Source organism: Alternaria rosae, assembly GCF_020736505.1.
Source record: "Alternaria rosae strain MPI-PUGE-AT-0040 chromosome Unknown BKA58scaffold_4, whole genome shotgun sequence".
Taxonomy (NCBI): Eukaryota; Fungi; Ascomycota; class Dothideomycetes; order Pleosporales; family Pleosporaceae; genus Alternaria; species Alternaria rosae.
In genome coordinates this window covers 1,383,251-1,396,705 of record NW_025763573.1, presented here as the reverse complement: position 1 = coordinate 1,396,705, position 13,455 = coordinate 1,383,251, and the positions used below count along the sequence as shown (strand labels likewise).

Here is a 13,455-nt window from a genome sequence, read left to right as displayed (position 1 = left end):
GGCAAGCAACAAATGATCGTCCCAACAATCGCGGCCTTGTCTATTTTGGACAGTGTCTCGGTCAAGCACTCATGGAGCTCACATAAGAAACCATTCTTATATAAACCAGTCTCCTCAGACGGATATCACGGCACGCTCAGCTTCAATCTTCAAACCATTCCTTCGTGCAGAGCACCATCTGTTTATTTCTATTCTCAAGAGCTGTGCTCATTTTAAGTTTCGACACACCTCGTTTCAATCCTTCAAAATCAACCCCATACCATCACAATGAAGACTTCCATCTCCCTCCTCACTCTCCTCTCAGCCTCCTTCGTGGCAGCAGCTCCAGCGCCTTTCGTTGGGCAGGGACCTGTAGTCGCCGCTGGCACCGAGAATGTAGTCATGCCCTCTACAAACTTCGGTCGCCGCGAGGAAGACGTTGTGCAGAAATTTGGCGAGAGAGCCCTCAAGCTCCGCGGTGCGCTCTTGGCAGCACGCGGTGGCATGGGCAAAGATAATGCTAATGCCGACGCCGAAGGTGCCAATGCTGAGGATGCTGCGGCGGCTGGCAACAATGGTGCTCAGGACCAGGCGGCACAGGATGCTGCCGCTGCTGAAGAGGCCGCGCAGGGCAAGGGCAAGGGCAAGGGCAAGAATGCTGATAAGCAAGCCGCTCAAGCGGGTACGTTTTATCACAATTCTCTCCAAAGACTTCACTGATCCTCGATAGCCAAAGAGCAACAAGCCGCTGCCGATGCTCAGGCACAGCAGGATGCTGCCGCCGCCGAGATGATGAACCAGGGCCAGGCGCAGAATGCAACCGAGCAGATGGGAGCAGCAGACCAAGCTGCCGCCGATCAACAGGCTCAACAGGATGCTGCTGCAGGCATGAACAAAGGCCAAGCAGAGAATGCAAACGACCAGCAGGCAGCGGACCAAGCGGCTGCTGACCAGCAGGCCGAGCAGGGCGCCGCCAATGGTATGGACCAAGCCGCGGCTGACCAACAGGTATGTTTTAAACCCCAGATCTCATGTTAGAATGACTTATTGACTCTACCAGGCTGCTCAGGATGCCAAGCAGAACCAGGATGCTATGGATCAAGCCGCAGCCGACCAGCAAGAGGCTGCCATGGGAGCTGATCAGGCTGCCGCGGAGCAAGGCAAAGGAAAGCAGCAACAGAAACAGGATGCCATGGATCAAGCCGCAGCCGATCAGCAGGCCGCTCAACAGCAAGATGGCGCCATGGGAGCCGACCAGAATGCTGCACAGCAAAAGGGAGGCATGGACCAAGCCGCAGCTGATCAGCAAGCTGCAGCCGATGAGCAAGCCGCACAACAGCAGGATGGCGCCATGGGAGCCGCCGACCAGGCTGCCGCCGAGCAAGATAAGGCACAGCAGCAACAGCAGGAGCTCGAGCAAGCCGCTGCCGAGCAGATGGCCGCTCAACAGCAAGCCGACCAGCAGCAGAAGGAGAAGGATCAGGCCCAGATGGCGGCAGACCAGGCACAGATGCAACAAGATGCCGCCAACGGCGCCAAGGGAATGGACCAAGCTGCCGCCGACCAAGCTGCTGCTGACCAAGCCGCTCAAGCTGGAAGTAAGTGACATCCTCTCCATGAACGTTTCATCTACTAACGATCTCAGACGCTACTGGAGTAGTTGACGCTGGAGCTGCCGCCGGAGCTGCTGCCAACGGTACCGAGGCGAACAACGGCAAGGGCAAGGGCAAGGGCAAGGGCAATGGCAAGAACAACGGCAAGGGTAAAGGAAAGGGAGAGGGCAAGGCCAACGGCAAGAACAACGGCAACAACGGCGTTGGACAGCTCCTCCAGGAAGCCGAAGCCGCCCTCCAGGCTGGTGGTCAGCAGGGTCAGCAGCAGGGTGGAGCCGGTGGTATCGAGGGTCTCCTCAGCAGCCTCCTCGGTGGCGGTGCTGGAGGTGCCGGCGCTGGAGCCGCTGCCGGTGCTGGTGCTGGAGCCGGCCAACAGAAGGCTGGTGGCATCGCAGGCCTTGACTTGAGCAGCCTTGGCATCGGACGCCGCTCGAAGAGGACCACCTTCCGTGCCTAGATATGAGAGACGACGGAGAGCTCATCGTTGAACGATGGAGTTCCACAACCTATGTAACCTTATGATTGTCACTGCTTCTAGATGAAGTACACAGCGATTAGATGACTAGTAATGCCAATACAAAATCATCATCGTATCTCTCAAGTGCCTGTGCTCCGCCTCTCGGAATTGATTTACACATACTCCTCTCCCTTCATCCAGCCCAGTTGCTTCCACATATGCAACTTATCCCACTCTTTGATCCATCCCTTGATCTTGCCATCTTCCACCTCGAAGATAGCTGCTGCATGCCACGCTGCCTTGTTCCCACCCGCCTCGATACCATTATGTGCCTCGCCGCAGTGGCTTCCACTAGCACTGTACCTCAGACACACATGTCCACCATTGGCGAAGATGACATCGTAAGAGTCAATGTGTAGATCAGATACAGCGGCCATGACTTTGGAATGCGACTCGGCGTACTCTTGGGGTGAGTTGACGCCAGGGAAGGTGGTTGGGGCGACGAAGTAGGCGTTCTCGTGGCAGAGGTGAGCAACGGTTTGGGCACCTTTGTTCTCCGTGGGCGAGTAGGCGAGGCGCATATATTCTTTTACTACGTCGATGTTCTTCTGTTGGCAGGTGTAAATGATATGGTGACATGTATAGGTACCTTTGAAGAAAACTTACTTGCTCCTCCTCGGTTTGAGTTGTGCTCTGCTTAACGGGTGGGTACTTCGTGTCTGGCATTGCGGCGTTTCTTGGTTTGTTGTGTGATGGGTTGGTCATAGAAGAGAGACTTCGAGTTGCTCATATACCGCGTATGCTTGATGACGGCACGGCTTCATCATGATGTCATTCCTACAAGGTCTGAATGATCACGGGGTTATCACGGTATCGAAGTCGGGGAAAAAGAGAACATGGTGGGAGATGTATGATTCTAGTGGTAAAATACAAGTAGTGTTCTGTTACGTGCTCAGCATGTCAAGCGATGCTTGGTATAGCTGTAGTGCTATGGTGTGCGCTAGATATGCTTGAAACCAAACCAGAGTAGTAACCCACCTGAATGCCGATGATGCTAGGCCTTGATCACTGATGTATACGAGGCTACGCGAAGAAGCCTGTCCTTGGTCTGATACGCGTTGGACGCGTTGTCGCGTGGTCATGTGAGGCCCAAGAGAGTACCTGCATGACGCTACTTGGTATCCGCGTGGTGCGATACGAAGGGATCTGAGCAGACGCTGCATCTTTCCTGGAGGAAACAGAGAAGGCACGTATAATCGTCGAAGCTTCGTCCGTCGGGCTTTGTATGCCTGTCTACAATATCAGCGCGCGTTCTACTACCTGTGAAGGGCTGGCGTACACCGACGAAGCATCACGAGCCCTGGGCAAGAGCCAGGTCGAGTGCATCCATGCAGTCGACAGACATGCGTCCTATAATGGATCAATCGTAGTCCGGACGGCGTCTCAGCCGGTCATACTCTGGTCTCCGTCTGCATCCTCTGCCTGCGCGACAGGCCGACCGAGCTCCGCCAAGGAAGTCTTCAGCCGCGCAATACGCGCCTCGAGATAGTCAATCTCATCTTCCTGGTCCTCGCACGTGCGGTCCATGTCAGGCAAGGCCGTTACTGCGCGTCGTGCCTTTTGTATCTTGAGACGGATGTCATTGGCGGCAGTCGCTACATGTTGGATCTCAAGAGGCCCTTCTGCCGCAAGCTGTGCAGGTGTGGGTGTTGCCGCGGGCGGCTGAGCAGACGCCTCGAGTATACGCTTGAGAAGCTTGTGGAGGTCAGGGAGGATGTCAAACGTTGAGGGCGGAGGGAGAGCTGGGGTGCTCGCGGTCAGGGGTGGGGGCAGCGCTGGCGTCGCAGAGCCCGTGGGTGCAACTGAGGCTCGCGCTGAGGCAGGCGCATAGGGTGTTGCGGCTCCGGACATGGTCGCGACTTCTTGCGGTTCGACGCGCAACGATGTCTAGCGTGATGTTGCAGCTGTGGTCGCGACGACGCGTGGACAGGATGACGCTCCTTTCACGGGTAAGGCTGGCTGCAGGGGTAGTGATTGGATGGCGATTTCGTGGGCGATAATCGCTTTGGGTGTCTGATACGCGTTTCCAGATGTCAAAGCGATCGCCAAATAGCGCAGCTGCTGGTGTCACTCGAGATAAGTTCCGGCCGTGGGTTGTGGGGGGAATGTGGAGCTTTTTCGCGGAAAGATTGTGACGTTGACCGGCGATGCTTTTTTGAAGTCGACTGATTTAGCCCCGCCAACCCTGCCCCTCCGTCAACAAGCCATTCACTGCTCCTTCCTCAACAACCTTTAAACCTCGTTGCTGTCATCACTTCTTGGGCCCCATCGTTCCTTCCCGCTGGATTGACCTCATCAGCCCATAATCATGGCCAAAGTCGACCAGAAGACGGTCCTCATTGTCATCGACGGCTGGGGTGTCGCGACTGAGAAGTCGCGCAAAGATGGCGATGCTATCCTTGCTGCAGACACGCCCACCATGGACGAATTCGCAAAGGAGGGCTCCAAGACTGCCCAGGGTTACACCGAACTCGAGGCCTCTTCTCTCGCAGTCGGCCTGCCCGAAGGCCTGATGGGCAACAGCGAAGTCGGCCACCTGAACATCGGCGCCGGACGCGTTGTATGGCAAGACTCCGTCCGCATCGGACAGACCATTAAGAATGGAAAGTTGAAGGATGTAGACAACATCAAGAAGTCGTTCCAGCGCGCCATCGACGGTAACGGAAGGCTCCACTTCTGCGGTCTGGTTTCCGATGGTGGTGTCCACTCCCACATGGACCATCTCATTGCGCTCCTCAAGGTTGCAAAAGACCAGGGTGTCAAGGAGGCCTACATTCACTTCTTCGGTGACGGCCGAGATACCGACCCCAAGTCCGCGGTCGGATACATGGAGACTTTGCTGAAGGCGACCAAGGAGATTGGCCTGGGCGACATCGCAACAGTGGTCGGACGATACTACATCATGGACCGCGACAAGAGATGGGACCGTGTCGAACTTGGAATGAAGGGTTTGATCACCGGAGAGGGTGAGGAGAGCAGCGACCCCGTCACAACCATCAAGGAGCGATACGCAAAAGACGAGAACGACGAGTTCCTGAAGCCCATCATTGTTGGAGGAAAGGAGCGAAGAATTCAAGGTATAACATTACGCTGAGCACCTACATGTCTTCCTGCTGATTCGTCCAGACAACGACACCGTCTTCTTCTTCAACTACCGTTCCGACCGTGTTCGAGAAATCACTCAGCTGTTGGGTGATGTCGACCGCTCGCCCAAGCCCGACTTCCCGTACCCGCAGAACATCCACCTCACCACCATGACCTCGTACAACCCCAAATACACTTTCAACGTTGCTTTTGAGCCCCAGAGAATGACGGATGTTCTTGCCGAGACTCTAGGAAAGCAGGGCGTCAAGCAGTGTCACGTTGCGGAGACCGAGAAGTATGCTCATGTTACCTTCTTTTTCAACGGTGGTGTCGAGAAGCAGTTCGAGAACGAGGAACGCGAGATGGTTCCTTCGCCCAAGGTAGCCACATACGATCTAGAGCCGAAGATGAGCGCCATGGCCGTTGCAGAGAAATTGTGCGAGCGCATCCAAACAGGCAAATTCGAGTTCCTCATGAACAACTTTGCGCCACCAGACATGGTCGGTCATACGGGTGTCTACAAGGCAGCCATTGAAGCCTGCACAGAGACCGACAAGGCTATCAAGAAGGTGTACGATCAGTGCAAGGAAAGCGGATATGTTATGTTTGTCACTGCCGATCACGGGTAAGTCCATGTATGCCGCACCTTTCGAGACAGAGCTGACAGATTGCAAGTAATGCGGAAGAGATGCTTACAGAGGAGGGCACACCCAAGACCTCCCACACAACCAACAAGGTACCTTTCGTCATGGCCAACGCCCCGGAAGGCTGGAGCCTGAAGAAGACTGACGGCGTGCTTGGTGACGTCGCGCCTACCCTACTTGCGACTATGGGTCTTCAGCAGCCTGAAGATATGGACGGCCATAGCTTGCTTGTCAAGTCATAGGGTGTCATTTGTAATAAAGATGTGAGACGAAAGTTTGAGATGCTTCGTCCCGAGATTCTGCTTCGTTAGATTCATACATATATAGACGATACAGGCTATGATGCATAGAAACATGCATAGAACAATTCCAATAAGCAGCGACACACATAGCCGTTGCGTTTTAGAGATCCTTTTTTCAGCTGTGGATTTATGGATGCTGCGATTAATGCTAGGATGATTGATCCCGGCTGGGCGGCTATGGGCTTGGCAACAGGGGTAAAGTCACTGGCGGGGAATCGTGTGGACCCCTCCTTACGTACTCCAGGGCGCGATAGCCTTCTTCTCGACACTCCCATGGCTTCATAGCTGCGTCTTCTATATTCACACCGTTCGCGACACAGTTCATTGTTCCATCAGCAGACAGACTTGCCCGAATCTTGCACGTTGCCAAAACGATCCCGTCGCGTGCCATCAAGAAGCTCTACGCATCGACCGCCAACGTCGATCAGAAGCCGACAGAGTACTCTCAACTCGTTATTAACTTTCGCTATCACTACGCGATATCTACGCTGTGACACATGTTGTCATAAAGTCACATCACGCTTCCCCGACAACTTCACCTGTCGGTTCCATTGTTTTCGAAACCCAACCTGAGGCATCGGTGCCCGACCACGCCCTCCCAAGGCCCTCGTAATCGCGACTTGCGTACGGCACACCTGCTACAAACACTCTCCATCACGTCAGCTCCCCGAAAAGCGGCTCGAACTCAGCAATGGCAACTAGAACTTCCAACGGTGCGTCTGGAGCGCAGGGCGCGCAGACTGCGGCGCAAGTGCAGCCTTGCAGATACAAGACCGGGAAGACATTGGGCGCAGGCAGCTACTCTGTAGTCAAGGAGTGCGTGCATATCGATACGGGAAGATACTATGCAGCCAAAGTCATCAACAAGCGGCTCATGGCAGGCCGAGAGCACATGGTCAGCTCAGCCTTGAGCAACTGATGGACAGTGAGACTGACAAGTACCAGGTCAGGAACGAAATCGCCGTCCTGAAAAGAGTATCCATGGGCCATAGGAACATCCTGACGCTTGTTGACTACTTCGAGACAATGAATAACCGTACGTGTTGGGCTTGCCTGGGCTGAATCTCCAGCTGACCTTACCGTAGTATATCTCGTTACCGACCTTGCGCTTGGAGGCGAGCTGTTCGACCGCATCTGCCGCAAGGGCAACTACTACGAATCCGATGCTGGCGATCTGATCCGTGCGACTCTTTCTGCTGTCGCATACCTTCACGATCACGGCATCGTACATCGAGACTTGAAACCCGAGAACCTACTGTTCCGAACTCCAGAAGACAATGCTGATTTGTTGATTGCCGACTTCGGACTGTCTCGCATTATGGATGAAGAGCAATTCCATGTCCTGACGACAACCTGCGGAACACCAGGATATATGGCACCTGAAATTTTCAGAAAGACTGGGCATGGAAAACCAGTGTAAGATGTACTGCGCTACTTTGCGATCCGTTGCTGACTATGCCTGTAGTGACATCTGGGCGATTGGAGTTATTACTTACTTTCTCCTTTGCGGTTACACTCCGTTCGACCGCGACTCCAACCTCGAAGAGATGCAGGCCATCTTAGTCGCAGACTACTCCTTCACACCTTTGGAATACTGGAGAGGTGTCTCCCTCACTGCCCGCGAGTTCATCCGCCGATGCTTGACCGTCGACCCCGCCGCGCGCATGACGGCTCATGAAGCGCTCTCGCATCCTTGGATCACGGAACTTGGCAAGAACAACGCTGATGGAGAGGAGGATCTACTGCCTACTGTCAAGAAGAACTTTAACGCGCGCCGCACACTGCACGCAGCTATCGATACGATTCGCGCAATCAACCAGCTGAGAGCAGGTGGCGCCGCTGGCATGATGGACGGCCAGCGATCCGCTGAACCCCGGAGAGGAGCCCCTCATGCCAATATTCCTCAACCAGCGGAGGAGCCTGATGACCCCATGGAGATTGACAGCAGAGGAAACGGCCACGGCCAGACTGAAGAGATGATACAGGAGCAAGAGCGGAGGATTAGGGAGACTCAGCAAGGCCTATGGGGTAAGCGATGATGAGCGTCATCTACAATCTCAACGTCAATTCCTTTCTCAGCACACGTTTTAGAGTGAAAGCCTTTGCCTGTCAGCGGAATTTCTTTTTGATCACATTTCATGTCTACATTAGCGAAGGCTGGCATCGAAGCCCTTCTCCCTGCGAATTGGGTTTGAGCAACTCATTACAAACAATGGTACCAATTCAACAGCACGCAAACTCTCCAACAACGTAGTCTATAGACATACAGCATGCATTCGCGTCCGAACTCTCGATCACCCAAACCATGATTCATCACGCCCTTCTTTTGAACAAGCCTTCGGCTGACAGAGGGAGAATATCTAGATGTTATATACTAAACCTACGTTAGCTCTAACCTTATCCCTACACAACAACTCCCAGCCTCGATCCCAGCCGTCCAGCCCCTCACCCCACTTCAACTTTAGCATTTCCAAGTCTCTGGCCCGTGTCCAGAATGCCTCAAAGGCGGCATACAGATCCTTGAAGTATCGCTGTCCAGCCACATCAATGCCCTTTTCTTGCAACAAACTTGCATTGACTATGTTCAACGAAGCTCTGTCGGCGAGGCGTTGCGCTGCTTTTCCTGGGTCTTGAGGCGCGACTTCACCGCCGACCGTCACCAGTGTGAAAGGAATATCGGGCGTTAATGACGATAGCGCAGACCTCCAATTTGCGTTTGCTCCGGGGCGAGCGCCGAAGTCGAAGAGTAGAGTACGTTTTGTACCGGAATCCTTGACCTGTTTGAGCGTGCTGTCGAAGTCGTCGTAGACAACAACGTTGTCGTACCACCCTGTTTTCTTCATCGCGTCGATAGAGGCTTTCGAACCAACTCCGATGATACGATCAGGTTGACAACCAACGGATCGACAGTGTCGGAGCGCATACGCAAAGCAAGAAGCTGTTTTCCCACTCGCATTCAACAAGACGACCGTAGCACCTCCCAGATCAGCGTCCTCAGCGCTCCACTCCCCGTTTCCGGTGGGATTTATTCTCCTCTTTTGAATGTCCTCTTCCTCTCCCTGCCAAGGAAACACATAGCAGCAAAGATTGTGGCCAACAGTAAACGGGCCCATCATCAACGCTACCCAGCCCAGCTCATCCTTCCCCTCAATCTTGCCAGCGAGTTGTGGAAGTGGACCGCAAACACGATACCGGTTATACAGCTTCCACAAATGCTGTCTATGCCCATCAACTACGACAATTTGATCCTGAATCGCCCTCCCGTCTCGTACATCTTTAGCTCTTTCCACGGTCACATCTTCCCACTCGGTACTGCTCGGTAGATACCCATATACGCTCATTCCTTTCTCGATGCCTTCGACAGTGCTTTCTAGGATCTCGGCGTAACCCCATGCAGCGACGCGGCCGTATTTGGTAGGGTCGTTGCAGGGAGGGGGTGTCGTAGAAGGAAGCGGATATGTGTCGTACCAGCCCATTAGGTGGCCGATACGTGCGTAGGAGAGGTTATTTGTTGTTAGGCCGAGGATTTTGGTACAGAGGCGGAGAGAGGAGGGAGGTAGTGAAGTAATGGGTTTGAGATTGATGGAGACAAGGTGGTGGGTCGTGTAGTTTGTGAGGGAGAGGATATGTGTGGCTGGTTGGGTGGATGATGTTGATGAAGACATGGTTTCGGTGGGTTTTATGGCGAACTAACCAAGATTACAGCAGTCTTCTTGGGCACTGGTAAATGGGTTGCGGAGAGCGCTGCCGGTGTAGGCATGGAAGCATATGTGCAACATCTTCAGCATCATATATCACTAAAACATTGCTTATCGGAGGGACTGCCCAATTCCCTGTGACTCACAGTGCCATGCACCTAGGAAACCTCTTACGGGCGTAACTGTCGATTGCAAAAGAGATATCGAAGATGTCTAACCAATTGATGAATCTCTAGGCTTACGGCCAAGGATATTGCGGGGCTCAAAAGGGCGTTCTGCTCTAACCAATCCGGGTTGGCAGTAGTATATTTGTTTACAAGCCACTACTCCTTGCGCCTTTCTCTGATCCTTCTATGCGAAATTGTTATCCGTGTGCGTTTCCACCGTGCCATTTTCCCGTCTTTCATCCTTCTCATCTCCGTCAACGACTTTGCCGCCCGCTTTCCGTCTACTTTCGACTAAGGCCTTAATCAGCGCAACTGTAGCCTCCCATCCTTCTCTTAGCTTGTCTGCACTATCGCTTAGATCGGGTACGTGGAGGAACACGACAGGCCTCTCGTCCTCCTTGATGCTGAAGTAGTGCGCTAAGCTATTATAGTAGATGAAGCCGCACAAGAAGTTCCCAGCATCATTGCTAATCCGCACGTCGGGACATCCCTCGTCGACCGTAGTGCCATCGACAGATGTGTAACCTAGATTGGCCTTCCAGTGCGCGAGGACTTCGGATGTACCAAAACTAGTGTTCAGCTTGGGCGGATACTTTGAAGATGGGAAGTGCTTTTCCATTTCGGAATCTTCGAATCGTTGGCCGTCTACGTCGGGAATCTTTCCATATCCACGACCTTGGGACCCTTGCTCGATGGCGAAGTATTGCCGTCCAGCTGCTAGGCCGATGTGCAGCACAACATCTGGAGGAGGATAGAGAGGGTTGGCCGGTGGAAGGAGCTTGGGGACGAGGTCGATGACATTATTGTATGCCACTCGTATAGGCTCGTAGTGAACGCGGATGTTTATCGGGGTGTGGTTCATGGGTGACTTTGGTATCAGAGCCGGAAGTGTAGACGCAATCTCCCAAGAAGAGTTCTTGGGGAACTTCTCTAGAAAGGGCTAAGTTTATGTTAGTCAATTCTTTAAACGCATGCAATCGTCTGACTGGAAATATGTGGATGCGGCAATTTAAGGCATGCTCTGAAACACTCAATACGAAGGAGTTGACCCGGGTCTTACTTAGACGTGATTGTAAGACCTTGAGTTAAAAATCAGCACAGGGAAGAGATTCAAACTTACGCCAAACCCTGTAACCAAGACTGTGACCGGCTTCTCCCCCTCTTCACTCGGAGGCTGTGGAGCAGCGTAGGATGTTGGCGGCATCGATGATCGGACTTAGCGGGTATTAGAGGGACCAAACACGATAAACATGCAGGACTGAGGATAAACTACTACGACATTAGTACCTGCAACGGGAGTTTTTGTGTCAGTGGGTCGAGAAGGGTATTGCGTGTAATGATGATGATGTACAGAGGAGCGACCTGATGACGGCATAGAGGCTAGGACGAGGGTCACGTTGACGCCTACCTAGGTAGGTACTTCACACGCAGGCGAACAGCAAACTTACAATTATCGGAATTTTCAGATGAGTTAGGGATGCACGACCATTGCAGATCGCGCTTTCAGAAGGCATCGTAGCCAGGTCATGTTCGGCACTCGGTTAGGTCGATTCGGCATCTTGGTCTTCCAAACGGTCTAGCGCCTGCCAGAATCCCTGGGGCATTCGCGCAATGCTTCAACCGCCGACTTTGTTCCCGAATGCTTACCCCACATGTTTACCTTCCAGACCCCACATAGCAGCGCGTTGCCTGTTGCCGCCTGACGCTTGCTCTCTCGGATGGGGTGTTCTGCAACGCGCTCGGTATCGGGTAGTGCACTTGTTAACATGACGCTCATGCCGTCGCGTGTTGGCATGTGGATAATTTGTTATTTGGGTACTGCAGGGCTATTGCATAAGTCCGCAGTCAATGACGTCGAGTGAGCTGTCGTCTCGCACTGTCGGTGCGACTTTCGGATCAGAACCAAAGTAAGTGCGCATAGCGAGGGTTGGCAAGCGTCGAGTTCTCTTCCTGTTACACGATGCAGTTGTGTCGTTGACATCAAGCTAACATCACACTGAAAGACAGTTACCTCAACCACACGCCCATACGCTCGGCACATCACAATGGTTTTCACAGGCTCATCTTCGAAGTCCTATTCGCTCGCCGTAGTAGGCGGTGGGATATCCGGTCTCTGCCTCGCAATAGGTCTCCTCCAGTACGATATCCCGCTCACGATTTACGAAGCGGCACCACACTTTGGCGAAATTGGTGCTGGGGTCGCATTTGGACCTAATGCCGGGCGTGCGATGGAGCTTCTGTCTCCCAAAATATACCAGGCTTTCTTGAAATGCAAGACAGGCAATGCGGACAACTCCAAGTCCGACTCGTGGTTTACGATACGGGTGGGTGATGCTAGGAAAGAGAACAAGGAAGGATATGTGAGGGATGGCAAGAAGGTCGGTGATGCTTTGTTCGATGTGCCTATGCACTCGGGTGGAGGGCGTGGCGGCGTGTACAGAGCTCACTTTCTTGACGAGCTCGTAAAAGAGATACCTGACGGTGTGGCCAAATTCGATAAGAGACTTGTAGAGCTGGGCGAGGCTCAAGATGGCTCTGGAGATGTGGTGCTTACGTTCGCTGATGGTTCGACCGCACAACACAGCGCTGTAATTGGATGCGATGGCATCAAGTCTTTAACGCGAAAGTGGTTAGTTGGGAGAGATAATCCTGCTTCCAAGGCTGTATTCTCTGGAAAGTACGCCTATCGAGGGCTAATACCTATGGATCAGGCTGTGGAGATACTGGGTGATGATGCAGCGCGGAACAGCCAGATGTATCTTGGATACCATGGCCACTTGCTCACCTTTCCAATTGCGCATGGAAAAACGATGAACGGTAAGGCTGGTCATCATCTAAAATGCTGTCTTGCTAACAATCACAGTGGTTGCATTTAGCTCTCGCGAAACCTGGGAAGACGAGAAGTGGGTTGTTGCCACATCGAAACAGGAAATGGAAGACGACTTCCAAGGTTGGGGCCCACATGTCACGAAGATTGTCAAGGCAATGCAAAAGCCAGACATCTGGGCATTGTTCGAGCATCCACCCTGCGACACATACACCAAGGGACGCGTTTGCTTGCTTGGAGATGCAGCACACGCGACCACACCTCATCAAGGGGCTGGTGCCGGCCAATGTATAGAAGATTCTTATATCCTCGCTAACCTGGTCAAGGAAGCGAACGACGTCAATGATTTGCAGCGAGCATTCACCGCCTTCGACCAAGTCAGACGAGAGAGGACGCAGAAGATCGTGAAAACAAGCCACGAAGCTGGTCAAATGTATAATTTCGAACTGTTTGGAGACGACCTTGATAAGATTGAAGAAAGCTACAAGCACAGAATGCGATGGATCTGGGACATTGATCTGAAGGCGCAATTAGAGCAGGCGCAGCAGATTATGAAACAGTGAAATTGAGACATGACTCCAGGATATACTTTAATCGACAAGTCTGAATTCTCAACGAAGTCTC

General features: G+C 53.0%; 8 protein-coding genes across 8 annotated transcripts; 4 read left to right on the top strand and 4 right to left on the bottom strand.

Moving 5' to 3' along the window:
* Positions 1-267: 267 nt before the first annotated feature.
* BKA58DRAFT_438764 (uncharacterized protein) lies at positions 268-2,049 on the top strand (the record flags this gene model as incomplete). The annotated part of the gene is made up of 4 exons (XM_046173616.1): positions 268-661; positions 710-987; positions 1,040-1,577; positions 1,625-2,049. The coding sequence occupies 4 exons, from the start codon at positions 268-270 to the stop codon at positions 2,047-2,049; spliced, it is 1,635 nt and encodes a 544-aa protein (XP_046026241.1).
* A 173-nt stretch (positions 2,050-2,222) lies between these two features.
* Positions 2,223-2,775, bottom strand: BKA58DRAFT_400868 (uncharacterized protein; the record flags this gene model as incomplete). Its single annotated transcript, XM_046171624.1, has 2 exons — positions 2,223-2,657; positions 2,716-2,775. 2 exons carry the CDS (start codon positions 2,773-2,775, stop codon positions 2,223-2,225), a joined length of 495 nt encoding a protein of 164 aa, XP_046026240.1.
* Positions 2,776-3,400: 625 nt separating this feature from the next.
* BKA58DRAFT_438762 (RNA polymerase II transcription mediator complex subunit 9-domain-containing protein) lies at positions 3,401-3,960 on the bottom strand (the record flags this gene model as incomplete). Its single annotated transcript, XM_046173615.1, has 2 exons — positions 3,401-3,459; positions 3,507-3,960. 2 exons carry the CDS (start codon positions 3,958-3,960, stop codon positions 3,401-3,403), a joined length of 513 nt encoding a protein of 170 aa, XP_046026239.1.
* A 229-nt stretch (positions 3,961-4,189) lies between these two features.
* Positions 4,190-6,127, top strand: BKA58DRAFT_150080 (BPG-independent). The gene is made up of 3 exons (XM_046164765.1): positions 4,190-5,186; positions 5,236-5,818; positions 5,869-6,127. The coding sequence occupies exons 1-3, from the start codon at positions 4,418-4,420 to the stop codon at positions 6,077-6,079; spliced, it is 1,563 nt and encodes a 520-aa protein (XP_046026238.1). The 5' UTR covers positions 4,190-4,417; the 3' UTR covers positions 6,080-6,127.
* Positions 6,128-6,680: 553 nt separating this feature from the next.
* On the top strand, positions 6,681-8,339 carry BKA58DRAFT_149949 (kinase-like domain-containing protein). Its single transcript, XM_046164762.1, has 4 exons — positions 6,681-7,034; positions 7,085-7,175; positions 7,225-7,555; positions 7,605-8,339. Exons 1-4 carry the CDS (start codon positions 6,831-6,833, stop codon positions 8,176-8,178), a joined length of 1,200 nt encoding a protein of 399 aa, XP_046026237.1. The 5' UTR covers positions 6,681-6,830; the 3' UTR covers positions 8,179-8,339.
* On the bottom strand, positions 8,340-10,039 carry BKA58DRAFT_149950 (uncharacterized protein). Its single transcript, XM_046164763.1, has one exon. The coding sequence runs from the start codon at positions 9,802-9,804 to the stop codon at positions 8,500-8,502; it is 1,305 nt and encodes a 434-aa protein (XP_046026236.1). The 5' UTR covers positions 9,805-10,039; the 3' UTR covers positions 8,340-8,499.
* BKA58DRAFT_382400 (uncharacterized protein) lies at positions 10,009-11,549 on the bottom strand. The gene is made up of 3 exons (XM_046170105.1): positions 11,453-11,549; positions 11,125-11,273; positions 10,009-10,944 (listed from the first exon to the last, which is right to left on the bottom strand). The coding sequence occupies exons 2-3, from the start codon at positions 11,206-11,208 to the stop codon at positions 10,189-10,191; spliced, it is 840 nt and encodes a 279-aa protein (XP_046026235.1). The 5' UTR covers positions 11,209-11,273; positions 11,453-11,549; the 3' UTR covers positions 10,009-10,188.
* A 315-nt stretch (positions 11,550-11,864) lies between these two features.
* BKA58DRAFT_149921 (mannitol 1-phosphate dehydrogenase) lies at positions 11,865-13,427 on the top strand. The gene is made up of 3 exons (XM_046164761.1): positions 11,865-11,911; positions 12,008-12,821; positions 12,868-13,427. Exons 2-3 carry the CDS (start codon positions 12,050-12,052, stop codon positions 13,392-13,394), a joined length of 1,299 nt encoding a protein of 432 aa, XP_046026234.1. The 5' UTR covers positions 11,865-11,911; positions 12,008-12,049; the 3' UTR covers positions 13,395-13,427.
* The last annotated feature ends 28 nt before the right edge of the window (positions 13,428-13,455 follow it).